This window comes from Camarhynchus parvulus, chromosome 2 (genome assembly GCF_901933205.1).
Source record: "Camarhynchus parvulus chromosome 2, STF_HiC, whole genome shotgun sequence".
Classification (NCBI taxonomy): domain Eukaryota; kingdom Metazoa; phylum Chordata; class Aves; order Passeriformes; family Thraupidae; genus Camarhynchus; species Camarhynchus parvulus.
The window spans coordinates 8,996,612-9,015,213 of NC_044572.1; the positions used below are offsets into that span (position 1 = coordinate 8,996,612).

The following is an 18,602-nucleotide window of genomic DNA, read 5'->3' on the forward strand; positions in this document are numbered from 1 at the left end:
ACCATCCCTGGATATGTTTAAAAAAAGCCTGGATGTGGCACTGGGTGCCATGGTTTAGTTGAGGTGTTGGGGCTGGGTTGGACTTGATGATCTTGAAGGTCTCTTCCAACCCAGTGATTCTGTGAATTCTCTGAATTCTCATCTCTCTCTACAACCCCCTGAAAGGAAGGAGTAGCCACGTAGGGGTTGGTCTCCTCTCCCAGCACAGGAAGAGAGGAACTGGCCTCAACTTACACCAGGGGATGCTCAGGTAGGACATGGGAGGAATTTTTTCACAGAAAACGGTGACTAAACATCGGGATGGGCTGCCCGGGGAGGTGCAGTCACCGACCCCGGAGTTGTTTAGGAGCTGGATGCGGCACTTAGTGGATGGAGGTGTTTGGTCAAAAGTTCGACTCTATGGTCTTTTTCAACCTTATTTATTCTGTGATATGCTTATGCTACTAAAAGTATAAATTATATACATATACATATATGTGTGTGCGTGTGTGTAGCGATTGTGTTGCCGTACCAAATGACGCTGAGGAGGGCAGCCCTGTGCCAAAGCCCGGCTGGACCCTCAGCTCTGCTGTCGCCCTCAGCGCAGCCCGTCTGGGCAGGATGCGGCAGCGCAGCCCCAGCCGGCCCTGCACACCCGCGGGCAGCTCCGGTGGGGACCGGGGCAGGGAAGTTTCCCGTGGAGCAGGGAAGCTCCCGTGGAACACCCGCAGCCGGGACAGCCGGGACAGCCGGGACGGGCGGGACAGCCGGCGCGGGGCGGGGCGGGGCGGCGGGCGCGGCCGTGTGTCGGGAGCGCGCCCGGCGGGCGGCGGGCGGCCGCCATCTTCTCTGCGCGGCCGGCGGGAGCGCTGCCTCTGCCCCCTCCTCCGCTCCCTCCTCCTCCTTCTCCCTCCTCCCATTACGCTCTGCCGTCGCCGCCGGTCAGGATCGGGGCGACCGGGATAGCGAAGGCCGCGGGGAAGGCGGGGGACGGGGGAACAGCCCCGCGGGGGCGGGCGGGCCGCGGGGCGCCAGCCCGGGGGGTTCGTGCGGCCCCTCCGCTCGCCCTGCCGGCCGGCCGGGCCCCGCTCCCCATGGGATAAGCTGTAAACATGTTCAGCTTTGAAGGGGATTTCAAAACAAGGCCCAAGGTGTCCCTCGGAGGAGCGAGCAGGAAGGTAAGGAGCGGCGCCCGGCCGTGCCCGTGTGTGTGTCGGTTCTGTCGCCCCCCGCCCTGTTATCGGTGCTTTTACTGTCGGGCCTTCAGAAATGGGAGCAGCGATGACTAAGGTTTAATAGAGGGGAAAAACCCTCCCCTCCCGACGATGTGTTTATCTCTGATCTCCCTGCCTCACTGTTATTATTATTTTTTAGTATAATCAGGCCACACCATCCCAGGCTTGTAGTGTAGTAAGAATTGTGGGAAGCGAGGAAATGTCTCCTTGGCTCGTCCCCCCCGCCGGCGATCGATCGATCCCGGGTGCCGTGGCCGGTGGCACCTCCCCGGCAGTCGCTCTCCAGGTCTTCCAGGGGGAAAGGACTCGGAGCCCTCCTGTCATTTCCCTGCAGAGGGAATGTCTGGCTTGGACCCGCCTCGCTGGGGGGATGTGGGACACACACAGCCTCACACAACCCCGATTGCCGGGGGAGGTTCATCCACGTGAGCCGGGGCCGCCGGCTTGGTCTCTGTCAAGTTTAGATTCAGTCCATTTGTCGTGCGCAGGGTTAGTAGCAGTTGATTGTCAGCTCTACCAGACTATTTGATTTCCTCGTGTTTATTGATGGGAAAGAAGCAGAATGATTTATTCAGATCTTGCTCATTGGACAGGGTTAGCAAATGTTTAGTCGAGCACTGAAGGGCACAGGACTTCGGAAGAACGACAGAAAGGACAAAGTGTTTTTAGAAGTGGCCTGATCTGTAGGGGTCACTTTAATTCACCGTGAAAATACTGAGTCTCCCCGTTGTCATTGGAGATGGCTGTGTGGGAAGCCATTGAGCGTTTCCATTAGTATTTTTGAATTTTAATTGGGTAAAAAAAAGTTTTTATTACTGTGCACTAAAAGCAAGTTTGATTCTTGGAAACTTTTAAGGTTTGATAGTACAGTGAGGAAATGAGCAAAAATACTGCAATGTGTGATACTAAAATCGCAGTGAAGTTTGCATTTTGGCATATTGACTTAATATGAAGAGATTGTATACAGAACTGTATTTAGATTATGCAGCTTTTCCTCTGATTCATCTTCTGTTTATCTTAAGACATGTCGGTTCATTAGGTCACGTAAACTGGCATTACATGAGTCAAAATGCCATAAATACTCCCCAGCTTAAGTAGGAGTTGGCAGAACATACCCTGGTCCTCAGCTGTACACTTCAGGTACTTTGCAACTTTTGACCCTGACTTGCTCATAGTGTTTCTTGCTGAGCATGTTGCTTCCTACAGAAGTAAGCAACTGCCATAACATCATCTTCTACACTTAGCAATTCATGAAAATGTATCAGAATTATGTCTGTTTTAATTATATGGAACAAATTTATTAATGTTATGCAGGCATAAATTTCCAAGGGCAAATATTAGCATGTAAAGGACTGGAAACTGAAACTGATGCATAACCTTCACTGTGTGCAGCAGAGGTTGTGATTCATGATGAGATTGATACTGACTGGTGCACAGATTTCATGATTCTACATGGGTTCACTGAAGTGCCTGTGCTGCATCAGAGCAAATCAGTTACATGCAGCTTTGGGCAGCATGGTTACACAGACATCCTAGAATGTCCTTGAAAGAGCTGCTGATTTGCAGAAGCTGTGTACAGTGCTAAAGAAAGAATTTATTTAAACAGTAATAAACATTACTTGAACTACTTGAACTAAATGCAGTTCACCTTAACTTCTGTGAAAATATACTACAACAGAGATTGCTGTGGGAAATGTTTGTGGGTTCCATGTGATGACTTAAGATTTTAGCTTTTGTATTTTTCAAATCCTATACTGCATTAGTGCATAGCTCTAAACTCCGTAAAAACTGTAGTTAACTGTCTTTTGGTTAGACAAAACAATCCATCTGGGCCTGTTATCCAAAGACACCCTACAGCCTCAGGCTCCAAAAAGTATAAACAAAAGTGATTGGGGGGGAGCAAACTGAGGGAATAGGACTTCGTTACCTGAAGCTGTAATTGGAGGATTAGCCCCTGATATATAAACAGACTAAACTTACGTCTGTCTGAAAAACTCATGACCACTGTCCATTTTGGGTATAGCCCTTTGGGGAGGCTCTGTCTGCTCTTAATGTACCTAAAGACCCTTCATTAAATATACCTGCTTTTATCTTTTAACTTTGTCTGGTCTCTGTTTCTAGGTAAGACTGAATTAGGCATCACGTGGGTTTCTCATTCTTTCACGTCATAGGCTCCTTGGGATCATGGTTCTCATACGTACTGGCTTCATTTATACAGAAAGCTGAATTGTAAATTATTTCTTTTCAGCTTTTGGTACACATACTAAAAAATCTCATGTTTTTGACGAATGCCCTTGCCCTCCCAGATGGTATATAACTTTAGAAGGATCAACCCTGTACCTCTGCCATGCTTTTGGCAGCAAGCTGCATACTTAGTGCTGACTGTTGTGATTCGTTTGGTGGAAGAAGGCACCATTCAGAAACACTGGGGCCATGCAGGCTGCTTATTGCTAAGAATAACTCTGAACCCAGTTTGGGGAAGTTTCCCAGAGTGGTTGCGCCACTGCAGAACAATGACAAAAACCTCCTGTTTGAAGAGCCAGTCAGTGCTAAAGGTGCCAGTGGGGTCTGATGTGAATACAGCTGCACCAAAATAGTGATCAGCAACGCTATTGGAAGTGTGGTTTTGCTGATGGAACTGCAGCTGCAAAGAGTGACTGTGTTGGTCACAGCTCACATGTGCTGACACCTGTCTGGCACTGCCATGTGTGTCTGTAGTGTTCCCTTGGGCCTCACAGGGCCAGACTTCAGTGAGTTCTATCAGTAGGAGCACAATGATAGAAGTAAAACTGGGGGCTTGCATAATTGTGGCAGTTAGGTACTGAATCTAGTATGCCTTCTCATCACTAGCTTGTGTGGAATTGCTGAATTACAAAACCAGAGAGCTTTGGGTCTGGATTTGAGCTGTTTGTATCTTATATTCGTGTGTGTTATGGTCTGAATTGTGCATGCTCTTGAGAGGCACTTCAGTCCACCCATATCAAGCATCACTTGTTTTTGTTCTAGTCACAGGCTGCAAATTAATGTTCTCAAAATTACTACTTCAGTGACTGATCCTTTCAGAATATTATTGTAGCATTATAATAATGCATTGTACAAAAGTGCAAAAATGTAGGTGGTATTGCCAGTGCTTGAACTTTTCTTTTTGTACCTGCTTTCAAGAATCTGCTGATTCATCTGGACTGCTGTTGGCCCTGTTGTATATGTTTGAGTGTGTAGATACAGGATTTGATTTACAATGTGATAATCTAATTTTAGAGGGTTTTATGTATTTATTTTTATTTTTGGATTAGTTTATCATCACCTTTAGAATATAGTTCTGTGGTGTGTTAGGCAGGAAATGCAGAGCTGTGCATGAAGGGTTGGCTTGGGCTGCAGCTCAGTCTGGCCTCACCCAGCCCCACTGTGAGGGGACTGGAGCAGATGGTGCCTTCACCTGGCTGCTTCCCAGCCCATCCCCTGTGTCCGTGCAGTGAACATATTTCTGCTAGGTGGAGTGTCACCTGGCCTTCTGGGGACAGCTGTCAGCTGTCACTGATTTTAGCATGAGGTTGAACACAGCACAGAATTGGTTTAACCACGTCAGCCTAACTTGGGACAGTCAGGCCTAGTGTTACTTCATTAACTTCAGTAATATTAAGAAAAATTTGAGATAGCAATACCTTAGTACATCCATGCAGGGGATCCTCATTCCAGTGCTGAGAAATCCAAGGGGCTCTGTAGTCTCACATTGTTTGATTAAGTTGTGAAATGTATGAGTGACACCTTGGAGTCTAACGGGAAAAATGGGTAAAAGGGTATTAAGTCAAATGTGAAGTATCACTTGGGCTAGCTAAACCATGCTTTTACAAATCCCAAGACTGTTTATAATAGAGTATTTTAAAGTTATAATGCATTATGAGATGATTTTAAAAACCACTTCCTTTTTTAGAATTTGATCAGGGTCACAAAACTGAAAGTGAAAACAACTTCATTGAGTTGGGTTCTTTTTGATCTTTGGCTTTTTTTGTGGAAGACACGGAAGCTTGCTAATGAGCAAATATTGACAACTCCATCTGTATTTTAAAAAGTCTTAGTGATTTCTTTTAATATGGACAGTTTACTAATCAGAGATATTCAATTTACAAAGTTTGTTTATATTTTAATTTAGTAGTTTCTGATATGCTTTCTTAAATTAGTAGCATAACATTAAACATTAGGTTATTGTTTATAGTCCCCCCTGCTTTCAGCTCCAGAAGCACCTTGTTTGCTCTCTGTGGTCCATATTCTACACATGAAATAACTTCTTGTGGAATTAAAATTTTACAAACAGTAGGCTGTAAAATTGCCAGTGCATGGAGAGATCTGCCCATGTTGGGATTGGCTGTTGTGGCAGATGCCTGTAGGATATAAGCATTGATGGGACAGTTAAAAACCAGTTTTGTTTCTCTCTTACTGATGGATTGAGGAAAATAGTTCATAACTTCAGGAAGGAATAATTCCTATTTTATTATAACTTACTTGACCCTACAGCATGCAACAATGGAAGTGAAATGATGGTAAGGATTTATAGGATGGGAATTCTAGATTAGAATTACAAAATGAGTGTTTATTTTTGAATGGTGGGAAAAAATTGCAGTGCTTTGTTCCCTAAGACCTTTGTCCTGTCAGGCACATGGTGTAGCTCTGTGGGCAGGTACACACCTCACCTGAGTCAGCTGGAATCTTGCAGTGTCATAGCCTAAGTCTTGAAATACTCTTGGAATTTCAGATCTGTGGCATGGAAGTGTGAGGAGACTCTCATGTTGTAAAATAATGGCTGCATGTCAGTAGGAAACTACACAGTTAATTCATCCTTGATTCTTAGGCATTTTTTTTCTCTGTAACATTTGAAATTCTCCTCATTTGAAAGCAGGCTACAAAAGATGGGGTTGTAGTTAGCTGAAGCAGTGATTACACTGTTATTTTCAGTTATGTGCTATTTTTTCAGATTCAGATAAAGAATTTCTGCTTTTATAAATACATTTTCTCCCCTTGTTCCTGAGAAAACGATGAGTCACAGAATGGTTTGGGTTGGAAGGGACCTTAAAGATTACCCATTTCCAACCCCTTTGCCTTGAGCAGGGCCACCTTCCACTAGAAATAGCTCACCTACAGCTCTGTTTACAATATACATCTTAAAAGTCATAATAGGACAAACTGAGCATAAATGCAAAAGCAGCTTTCTTGCATTTCAGTTGGCCTCTAGAGCCTCCAATCAAATCCTGGTTCCCCCTTGTGTGGTTTTCTGGGTACCATGACAGAAGAGGCTCCAGATCCCCCCTACATCCCAGAGTAAATTTCAGCTGAGGTGTTTTCTGGCAAGCACTGTGGCATTGACTTGAGTGAGGCCAAGCTTTGCAGGGCCAAATGCCTCTCCTGGGCATAGTTCACACTCCCTTCCTCTGCAGGATTGTCTGCTCTACATATAAACTTACCTGATTATTTACATCCTTATTAAGAAGAATCACAAACTGGTTAAAAGCAGAAGATTTCAGGCTACTGAACATACTCAGACATGTTCAGTGGAATTTTAATGGTTGAGGTTCAGTTCAAGGCATTGCAAGCCTTTTAAAATGCAAATTTCTTTTACTGTTTAGATTAAAAAACCCACTTGGAGTTCATCTTGTCTAAAATAATGTCAGGAGATTGAAACATTGTTGAGGAGGTGGGGGATATTTCCCAGTGGCCACATTTATTCTGTAAAAATAAATGTTAAAAATATTTCCATTTATTGGCTGGAGTTACTGAATACATGTGTTGAAAGGAATTTTATTCTATAAATTGCTTAGGTCACTTCATTTATTTTGGGAGTTGTTACTGATTTTTATGTGGTTCAAGTTAAATTCAGCTGTAAAGTTGTATTCCTCATTTTAAGGAAAGAAAAAAAGATTCAAGTTCCTGGATTTTGTAGATGAAAACCACACAAGTTTTTATAATTGTCCACAAAAATTAAAAAAGGTCAAGTGTTTATTTGTTTTTAAAGAAATTTTAATAAAAAGTCATGCCTTGTACTTTGCATGACCTCTTATAACATGAAATACAGAGCATTCTCAGCTACCAAAATAAACCCTCTTCATTTATGAAGAAGCACCAAACATTTATTAATAATATTAAATTTTTGCTTCAGTATGTTATTATTAATTTTTTTAAAGAAATCTGTGTTTAGCTAGTACCTGAAAATAATTATTCAATGTCATCTTCACATCTGGGCATATTTAGATTTTAAATTTATTTGCTATAAGATAGCAAGTAAATAGCTGTCCAAGAGTGTTCAATTTCAGATTTTAGGAGTCAACAAATATTAGAAGTGTTGAAGAGGATTTAATTGCGTATACATTTTGTTTTTTTGAATCTGGATTTTGAGCCAAGAGGGCTGAAAGTTTATTTCTCTCAAGACGAAGTGTTCAAATGCAGAAGGAAAAGACTAATAGTTTCTGTATTTGTGTACCTTATTCAGTCTTTGGCTAGGATGTGTGAAAGCTAGGAGTTCTGCGAACATACTTCTGCAACCAAAAAGTGTATTTCAGCAAAACAAGGATAAGAAAACAACTTTAATTCAGCTTTCTTTTTGTATGATGGATTGAGCTGCTGGTTTTGAAGCACTGACATTGACATTGTCCCGCTGTCAGATGTGGCTGTTCCCAACTGCTGCCTTAGAGCAGTTCTGCCACCAGGAGCTTGGCTGTGGTGGACAGCACAGTACATGGGAGTGGGTGTTATCCCATGAACAAATTAACATTTGAGATGTTACTCAGCATTTCTTTGGCGGCAGTCCCACGTTTTCCTTTCTGTATACTGTCCTCCATCTCCTCTGTTTTCACCTATTTCTGTCTTACCCTCAGAGTCATTTCTGTGCTGTTGCTCTGTGTTTTGCTGTCATGTACTTCTCTGCTTTCTTGTTTCTTTGTGCCGTGCCCCACAGAAAACTTCTCAAATGGGGTTTTTCATGGTGCTGCAGCTCACATGCTAGAGCAGGAGGTTGGGTGTTTTCTCTCATTTAGAGAAAGCATCAGGCAGAGAAGGGACAGCCAGATGTGTCCTGTATTGTGTGGAAACTCATGGATGATGTATTCCCTGTTCTGCACCTGGGAGGGCAAGCTGTGAAGGAAGAAGACCACATCATAAGAAGTCAGGACTGTGATTCAGGGAATGACTTTTCACTCCTTTTGAGTTAGGGGTGACAGGGTCAGGACAAGCTCAGGCTTTGTTCCCCCTGCCTCGTCTGCCTGCCTGCCTTGAAAGAAAGACTCAACAGCAGATGTGTTCCTGTCTGGCAGAAGAAAAGCCGGTGGCATGAGCAGCCCAGGAGCAGGGCAAGGTGGGGAGCAGGAGTGAGCTGGGTGTCATCTTTGGGAGTTCCTGGGCCATCTCCTGCTGTGAGGAGCTCTGGCAGCGGCCAGGTGTGATCTTTGGGAGTTCCCGGGCCATCTCCTGCTCTGAGGAGCTCTGGCAGCGGCCAGGTGTGATCTTTGGGAGTTCCTGGGCCATCTCCTGCGGTCAGGTGTGATCTTTGGGAGTTCCTGGGCCATCTCCTGCTGTGAGGAGCTCTGGCAGCGGCCAGGTGTGATCTTTGGGAGTTCCTGGGCCATCTCCTGCTGTGAGGAGCTCTGGCAGCGGCCAGGTGTGATCTTTGGGAGTTCCTGGGCCATCTCCTGCTGTGAGGAGCTCTGGCAGCAGCAGAGGTGCCGGAGCTGCGGCTGTCACTGGCAGCAGTCGGGAGGGTCTGGGTGGGAGTTGTCAAACGGGTGTCACTGCAGTAACGCTGTTGTCGTTCACAGCCAGCCACAGAACAACAGCTGCTGAGTTCAGCTCCTTTTCATAGTGCTGGTTGTCAAGGGCCACTTCAGGGAGGATTTCAGAGGTGACTGCAGTTAGCTCTCTTTAAGAAATGTTTTTGATAGAATGCCCTTTGTATTGGAAGAAGATTATTTCGTGTTTCTTTTCATCTCTTTCCTACTGCAGGTTTGTTTTCTTTTGTACATGCATGGTTACTTTTTAATTTCTGAAGGGGCAGTGTATTCCAGCTTGGTTTAATAACTCTTTAAGGGGATATATTTTTATTGAGTTTACTTTAAATGTGTTCTTTAGTGATAGTTATAATCTGTGTATATCTTGTGAACACGAGTAACAGTATTATGTTACCCATATTAATTTGTTAAAGGTGGAATGTACTTATACCTGAGCATTTTATTGTTTTAGGACAGTTCTTCTATTTTGTTTAATTTATACTCTAACAAGTTGGCATTTTTCTTTACAAGTACTCAAAGCAGGTATGTGGCTGACTAAAAACTTAACTTTAGTTAGTTTCAGAATGGATTGGATTAAAGACTGATGGCTACAAAGAAACACAATTCTTCCTCAATGAAAAGCTGGTGATACACTAAGGATGCACTGCTCTTTTACATATCCCTCCCTCTTCAAATAATTTAAAATTGTTTGTTTCTGATAAACCCTCTGATAAACCCTTATTTTCCTTTATCTACTAATAATTTGTGTTGTCTGTCCTTGCTTGTGTTTTTTCATACCATTCTCTTCTCTATTCACATGTAGCAATTTGTTTCCCCTTGCCTGTATTTTGTTCTGCTTTTTCTTTTTGCTTTCTCTCTGAAGTGTAAGGACAAATTACAAAACAGTTTTTCTAAGCAGAAATGCACTTTACATGGTGCTTTCTGCAGCACAATCATTTCTAAACTGGGATATTTCACCAACTTCTTTAATGCATCAGGTATCAGCTGTTGAAAAAGTCCTGAAACTTTAAGCCATTTGTTGGTTATTAATTCAGTACCTTGTTTTGTCTTTGTGTGTGCCTTTCTGTACTGCTTGAGTGGAGATACATCATCCCTATGTATGGATTTCCTTAAGTTTGTTTGTCCTGTGTGTAACACATGGAGCAAACCCTGTCTTTAGAGGGCAATAGCTGTAGTTAGTGGTGTCTTTGGCCATAAATACTGTCTTTAGAGGAAAGATGGTTAACCTTCTTGTGGGCTTTTTTTGTTTTCGCTCTCTTGGTGGTCTGTTAGAGTATTTTCTATCCTAAAGAATCCCAGAGAATCATGACTTTGCTTCTCTGTAACTTCAAGTAAGAGGTTCTTAAGAGTTTTGCTCTTATTTTTTATATCTGCTGATTGACACTGAAGAAAGTATTCCAGCACAGTTGTTTTAGCTGTACTTAAATATTTTAGAAACATTTGTTTGCCAACTTCAAATTGATTTTTCTGTATTAAAATACAGCACATGTTCAGCTTGAGTTTTTTTTCATTTCTTAACTTCTCTAGGCTAATACGGGCATACAGAGGAAAACAAAGTTGTCATTTGTGTCATAGTGTCAAAAAATGAAAATAAGTTTTCTTAAATCTGCTGTGTGTTTTAGACTGGATTTAGGAAGGATGAAAGCCAGGGTGCTTTCATCTCCTGTTGCCTACAGTGGAAACTGAATACTGTGCATCAAAACTGAGCTATTTTGTATATTTCCTTGGAAATTACCCACAGAGTAAGAGACTCTTGCAAATAAAGTTTTGTTTATATATTGTAATCTGTGAGTACTTGTATAAAATTGTGGTTTAAAAGTGAATGCATGGTTTTTCTGTTGTAATAATATTGGGTTTTGAGGCCTCATGAATACTTTAGTATTCTTGTCTTTTTCTCTGTTGGTGAGATCACTGTCCGGAAAGTTTTGATGTGTAGCCTTAACTTGGGTGAAGAGTTCAAAATTTTAAAAGAAAAAATTCCTGTCATTTATGCTGTGTCTCTCTTGACATCTTTTCTGGACAAGCTTTGAGAAAAAGGAGAAGTAAATACAAGAGCTTTGTGCTTTTTTGTAAGCTAGACAAAAGCAAGGGGCTTTGGAGCAGGATGTGATTGCTCTGAACGTGCCACAGCTTGCTGTGTGCACCTGGGCCAGGGATTTATGTACCCTCCAGGCAAGGAAAACACTCAGACTTCTGGTATGATCTGGTGAGATTGGGACCTTATTGTGCTCCAGCTCTGCCATTTGTAAATGGCTGATGTTTGCCAGGGTGATTGGGATGCTGAGAGCACAAACGTGGACAAAGATCAGTACAGTTTGCTGCTCTTTGCTGCTCCCTTTTCATAGGGACATAACTTCCCTCCATCACTGTTCTTCTGGGAGGGCTGCCTGCCATATATTTGTGAGTTCAGAAATTATTAACACCTACTTTTCTCTATATTTTATGTGTTATGCATTTTGAGCAATCCCTAAAGTCTGCATTAAATATCCTGAACACAGTTGAAGTGTGTGTGAATGAAAATGCAGTGTTATCTTTCTTTGTGTCTTATAGGAGGAAAAGGCTTCTCTCCTTCATCGAACTCAGGAAGAAAGGAGAAAACGAGAGGTAAAGTAGCCTGTAAGCGTTTGCCTGCCTGCTGGGTTTTCCTTTGGTGGTACATTTACAGTGCAAAGTACTTCTGCTGCTGTCATACTTAGTTCAACAGGTTCTTTCAGTTTGCAGGTTCTGTATAGTCTTAAAGTATGCTTTAACTGGCAAAGGAATTTGAGAGCTGTTAACTGTTCCTTAGAAGTGCTTTTCATCTCAAAAGATAAGCATGCACTGGGTGCAAAGGGAAAATTCCCTTTTATTTTGGTGCTTATTGGATCTAGTCTTTTTTTGAGAAAATATAAGGATTTGGCTAGTAAATTGCAAATTTTTGCTTATTCATAATTACTATGGGTTAGTCTCAGCAAACTTTGTTCTGCTCCTGGTTCTGCTATGGTTTCTTGGCTGACCTTTAGTACTTCACTTTGCCAGTGTGTACCTGAATTCTGTGAAGGTAAAATCAGAACAGTGATTCTTGAATACTTTGAAAAGAATTAAATTAAATAGTAAATTTCTTGAATTCTTTGAAAAGAATTTAAGAAAGTTCAAGTGCTTTGAAATTACCTGATAAAGAAGGACCAGTGAGAAGCTGATGTGTGAGGCTTTAAGCAACCTTAATACTGGTTTATGATGGGAGCTTACTGCTCTGGAAAATTCAGGCTGGAATAGTGCAAAGGAGAAATAGGCACTGAAATGCAGAACCAAAATTTAGTAGTATGGAATTTGAATCAATATGTTAATTTTTTCATTTTCCCCCACCCCACCTATGTAAGTCGAAAAAAATTGGTGTTAAATGCTGATAAAATACATGAAATACATTAAAAATGTAATTATGCAGGTTTCATGCTCATAAAGAAAACAGCTCTTTGGCCCTTAAAGGTGTGTTTGACCCATGCTAGATTAATCTCAAGTTCTGCAGTTTCTGTGTACAGTTAAAAGCTTTGTTTCCTCTCCAACACGGCTCTGTAGTTATGGACTAAGTTCAAGTTTGAAAGTACCAGGATTTCACCCATTAGTTCAGAATTCCATGTTATGAATCAGCTTTGTGATCAATGAGTCTTTAGCAACATATGTAAAAATCCTTCTTTGCAGTCCATAAACCCAATCAGTTGCTTGGCTGTATCCTGTGCAAAGCTGATGCAGAGCCACACACTCATCCCAGTGCAGGAACACTTGTGCACACAGGGATTTGCTGTGGCATGGAGCACATTTTCACCAAATGAATGGCTCTGAGAATAAAATCAGCTATGGCTTTTAAAAACTGCCTGTGGCAGAATCTTGGCAGTGACCTCCGACTTAAAACCTGTGCAGTTAGGAGTCTCTAACTGACAGTTGTGTTCTGAGATAAAACCAGTACCTAGAGAGGAGGAGCAGTTATCTGTGTTTTAGCTGAGCCTTACATTATGGTTATGAAGAGGCACTGCCTCTCTGAAACTGCCTCCTGATTGGACTTTTACTGTCAATATTTTGGAGAGAGAAATACCCTTTGGCCTATCAAAATTTTGATTTTGGTCCATGATTTAGAGGCAGTTAGTCTTCAAGAATCTGCTTATTCAGATAATTTGCTTTAAGAACCAAGGTTTTCCAAAAAAAATACAGTAGGCCTTGAATAGTGATTTTGTCTTGTGTTCTCTCTGGTCAGTTCAGGTCATGCTTTTAACTTGGATGTGTCTTTATAGCACAATAAATTGGAAGTCAAGGATTTGGGACTTGAAAGTTTATGTGAACTTTCCAAAAGTATTTTAATGAAATTTATGAAAACATTTTGGTGTTTTATTTTGTCTGGTGACCCTCAGAATTACAGTTCAATATAGTTTAAGGATTGATTAGGTTAAAATTCCTCTTTAAAGCAGGCTTCTTGCTCCTTGTACTTTTCCTTCAACCGCTACTTTGTAGCTCTAGGTTCATGAACAACTCTTATTTCCCCTCTTTTATTCCCTAAGAAACCATACGGACATTGTTAGAAATATAATTACAGTAGCCACTTCCCACAGATATTTATTGTAATGGGATATGCCCAGGATGTTGTCAGGGAACCCTCCAAGAGCTCTTTCCATAGCATCTCAAGCAGGCTGGCTTTCAGTTCCTCAGAGCCATTGTAAAGGGGTGATTTTTGCTACTCTTTCCACTTTCTGAGGAAGATGTCATGAAAGGATTCACTAGATGTGTCTGGTTTGGAAAAGAGACTAAGAACTTTTATTAATTTCTATATTTTGCTTCTGTGCCACAATGAGCTTTAAGCCTCATTTCCCTTTTGACAGTGCTACTGTCTCCAAATAACTGATTTTTTTTTTATTGTTTTCCCCACATCTAAATTGTGCCAGCATCATAATGCTTTTATATTACTTGAGTGAAGACAAATAAGTGGGTTGTCAGTGTTTGCTGCTCTGTGCAGAAGGAGGAATGATGGAATTGAGTTTGACGAATCCTTCAACATTTTTCAAGATAGTGTTAAGACTTTGTCTAATAAAATGCATTACCAATAAAGTGATGCAAAGTAATAAAATATTTATGTTGATATCTGTAGTATTGCATACTTACTGAGTATTAAATATTATTTTGCAATATTTAATGATAAATTTGCATTTAAAAAAAAACATTCTCACTGATTTATGTGTATTAGGCACAAACATTGAAATAATTTATTTAACTAATGATTACTGCTTAATTTTCATTAAAAAGCCATATTGAATACAAATATATTTGATAAAATAGTAGAAATTAGAGTCAGTCCTATGGTGTTGATTTCAGTTTTCTTGTTTTGTTTTACAGGAAGAAAGACGGAGGCTGAAAAATGCAATAATAATCCAGTCATTTGTAAGAGGGTACAGAGACAGAAAACATCAAGTCAGTACCTGATTATTTAATTAGAAAGATGCTAAATAGTTTTGCTGAAAATGAGACTTTCTTGTAATAAATAATTTCATTGAAGAGTTGTTTTGAGTATTTGAGAAAGTGGAAGTTCTTTTTTCCCTCTTGGCATTTTCATTTCAAACTCAATATTTTAGTAAACAGATATGTATTCTGCAAAGCATGGATGTGACTGGACCTGAGTGGGTAGCTGATAAATTTGATAAAAAACATTAGGTATTAAGGACTTTCACACACCAGTGGAGCTTTTAATTTTTTTTTACAGTATAGTTAAGGTGGTAGTTTGAGTCAGAAAAGTTGTTCTAGGTTGCTGTTGGATAGATTCTCCTAAGAAAGAGTGTTGTTTAAATTTGTTTATTTGAATAAATTGGACTAAAATGTTTGATGTGATAATGCTTGATAAGCAGCAGATTTGTTGCAACTGTGCTTTCTGAGTTACAGAATGGAGTTATAGCTTCAACTATGATATCATGTGTATGTTTTGGTATCTTAACAAATATGTGTTGTATCTGTTTTACTACTTTGCAACCTCACTGGATGGGAAGCTGAGATTTTGCTCTGTTTTAAATGATAACCATTACTGATGTATTGATTCATGTTGTGTTTTTAAGTACTCTATCCAAAGAAGTGAATTTGATCGCTGTGCTAATTTGGCTCAGTCTGGAGGAACCTTTTCCACTGCTAATGGAGCGAATTTGACTCTCTTAGTTCGCCAGTTACTCTTTTTCTACAGACAGAATGAGGACTCAAAGCGTTTGGTGAGTACTGTTACACACTTTGATCTGTAATTCTTGCACTTAATTCACTTTTAATGTAGTCTTTCACTTCAAAGTGCACTTTTCACTGCACTCTGCTCTTTTTCGTTTAGTCACAATAACTTAAAATTAGATTTTACAAGTGCATGTGCCCACACACATACATAGTATGTAAAATGAAGCTTTGAAAAATCCTATGTGTATTATTCACAGTAAGTTTTAAAAAATACTATACTTCTATTAGGATTTTAGTTTTTAGACAGTATTTCTACTTAGCCCCATGGTCATTCTCAAGGTGTTTGGGTGGTGATTTTTTTCTCACTGTTCAGTATTGCTGGCATATCAATTGCAAAGTCACTGCCATCTTCCCAAATGTATGAGTAATGGCTGTTAGTAATGGACCTTAAAGAATTATGGCTCTTTAAAAACAAAAAAATTACCAGATGGTGTAACTCAGTCTTAACATTGAAAGTTTAGTAGTAGTGGTTGTGGAGTTTATAATGAGTAACATTTTTTTTCTCAACTGAACATGATTCAGTCTGAGTTTGTGTTTTGTAAGTCTTCCAGAAGTACCCATAACAGCGTTGCAATATCACTGTCTGAGTTGTCATAGATTATAGAACTTGTCATTATAAATTGTAAACTTGTGCATATCTTGTTGCAGGTATGGATGTGTCAGAATTTAATTAAACAGAGTTCTCAGTTTGTTAAGCAATTGGATGGTCCAGACAGACTTACTTGCTTATTCCAAATAAAAAGACTGTTGGGGCTGTGTTGCAGGTAATTTCTTTTTTTTTCTATGTACTACTATGTAAAAGTTGTTCAGAAATTGTTGGGCACTTGTTTGTTTCTTTTTGTAGCAAGTGACATATAAAATGTACATTACTTTTATGTAGAGGACTGTTTATATTACATGTGGGTTGGCCATGGTGTAGGATACCTGTTCCTATGTACAATAATCGAATGTTCCGAAGCTCTGTTGACTTTCAAGTTCAACATGTGCTTAAGGGATGCTCTCCTAGGATAGGCCTGAGTGTGTTCTTAACTGTTTTTGTGTAGTGATATTGACAATATTTGTGGAAACCAGGTTTTCTTGGGAACTGATAGTGTTTAGTTGTTATTATCTGAAGTAGATTAATGTTCCAAGGATATGCTTTGGATGGATGTTGTTTCAAAACTAATATAATTGAATATGGCTTTCTTCTCACTTTATTTTGAACTGAAGGCATATTGAACAGTCACATTATTGGCTTTGGCATTAAATTTACTATTTGTAGTGGGAGGATCACAGAAGGGTAAATCTTTCAAGGTGACTTGAATATCTGGCAGCTATTGTTATTCTATTATTAGAAAACAGTATATTTCTTATCAATAACAGGGACTAGTTACACTCTGCAGAGCTTTAAAATACTTGTTTTTTATGATTTTTTTTTCATTTAAGTCACTAAAATTTGTGTTCTTATAACTGTGTAACGTGTATGTATGATAAACAGTGACACCAGATTCTAAAGAAGATGTGGCTGGTGGACTTTAAAGTCCATGTGCAGTGGGACACAGATGTGGTGCCACTGCATGGAGTTGTACATTTTCACTACAGTGGAAATTGTGTTTTTGTAAATGCAGCCCTTAATATGGATAAGGAAGAAAGCACATTGTTAGGACAATTCAGTCCATATATACATCTTGCAGTAAAAAATACTTTGAATTCTAAATAGGCTCTTAGTCATCATAATTCCTGTGGTTACTAGTAGTTGTTACATAAGCAACTTGTTAAAAAGGTGGGAATGGTTGTATTTTTAATATTTCAGTTTGTAATCAAAGTCAAATTGTGTTAGTTATGCACATGATGTTCCCTAACACCTGTTCCCAGCTTGTGCTGCTCTGGGGCTTTCATGGCTTCATTTGTAATGTGGTTAGTGGTACATGTTGGTAAAACATGCATTATTCTTTGCTTCTCTTCTGATTTATGCAGTAGACCTCCAAATTTTCAAATCACTCAGAGCAAGAATTTAGTAGGATTTAAAGGTAAAATGCCATATTCATAGCTACCTGAAAGTCAGGAGTTATTATTATAAAGATGCCATCAGAAAGATTTAGCTAAGCCACTGAGAGAACCTGGAAACCAAGTAGATAGAAGTAAGTTACTTTAAGGTGAATGTGTGGTGAAATATGAGAAATATCTTGTTAAATAATTTTAATTTCTTTTATAGGCTACTGCAAAATTGCAGTGACGACAGTCTGAATGTTGCACTTCCTATGAGAATGCTTGAGGTATTTTCATCTGAGAATACATATTTGCCTGTTTTACAAGATGTCAGCTATGTGACATCATTAATTGAACAAATTTTGCACTACATGGTTCAAAAAGGTGAGTAGCTAGGAGCCAGAAGTTCTCGGAAGTAATCAAAAATTGAATACCTGAAACTCATTTTGTTTAATAAAATTTTTGTCTTTATCACAGACACGATGAATAAAGTGCTGCATACACTAACCTATGCATTAGGTGGATGTTGTCCTTGTAATGAGGTCATGGCTTGAGAAATTGCTGCTTGATTTCTTTGGAAATTCTCTTTATAAATTGAATATTCCACTGAGTTATTTGTAGAGACTTGTAGCACAACTTTTGATAGTAGGTGGATTTTGCCTAACAAAAGTTTTATTTTAGTAGACGTTTAACACTTTCATGTAGACACGCACACTGTGGCAGATCTAAGCTTCAGTTGTGTGAAAGCTGATCATTGTGTTGCAGTACTGCTCTCTGTAAATGTTAATATTCATTATTATTCTAGATTGGCATTAGCTTTTCATCCTGCCAGCACTCAGACACCTTAGCAGGAATGGTGGCCTGGTTTTTATTTCTCTCCTGCCATCATCAGCAAAACGGTTTGCTAAAGTGCAGTCAGTGACACCTGTGCAAACATACCAAAAGTTAATGAATTGGATAGTTAGCACCAAAATGATGTTTAGTTGCAAAGAAACTTTATTACTCTGGGAATGTCCAAAACAAATTATTTTGCCTTTTGATATGGTGGCTTGAGTTTGCAAAACTTGTGGATTGTGAGGAAAGACAACAACATTTTGAAATAAATCTCTTGGATCCAGCCTCTTTGGTGTAAAATGCAGAAAGACCATCTTTCTTCCAATCATTGATTATTGGAATATTTCTATATAATATTTACAGTACATTCAGTGGATTTGACTACCTAATCCTGTTACTAGGGACTGTATGTAGAAGTCACTATGAGGAAAAAAATTACTCTTATTGTAGCACATTTATTTTACTTGCCTTGGCTTAACAGAAACTTTGTTTGTCACATTCGTTTTTATATAATAAATATGCACATATTTATTTTCAGTATAATATTCTGTCCTCACAACTGATACATGAAAGTTTGAGATTATAGAGT

General features: G+C 39.8%; 1 protein-coding gene across 1 annotated transcript in view; it reads left to right on the forward strand.

Annotated features, from left to right (window-relative positions):
• The first annotated feature begins 798 nt into the window (after positions 1-798).
• UBE3C (ubiquitin protein ligase E3C) overlaps positions 799-18,602 on the forward strand; it is a 69,258-nt gene continuing 51,454 nt past the window's right edge. Inside the window, 6 exon segments of the mRNA XM_030967863.1 lie at positions 799-1,157; positions 11,534-11,587; positions 14,342-14,416; positions 15,052-15,198; positions 15,860-15,975; positions 17,406-17,563. Of these exon segments, the coding sequence (XP_030823723.1) occupies positions 1,092-1,157; positions 11,534-11,587; positions 14,342-14,416; positions 15,052-15,198; positions 15,860-15,975; positions 17,406-17,563 (616 nt within the window). The 5' untranslated portion in view covers positions 799-1,091.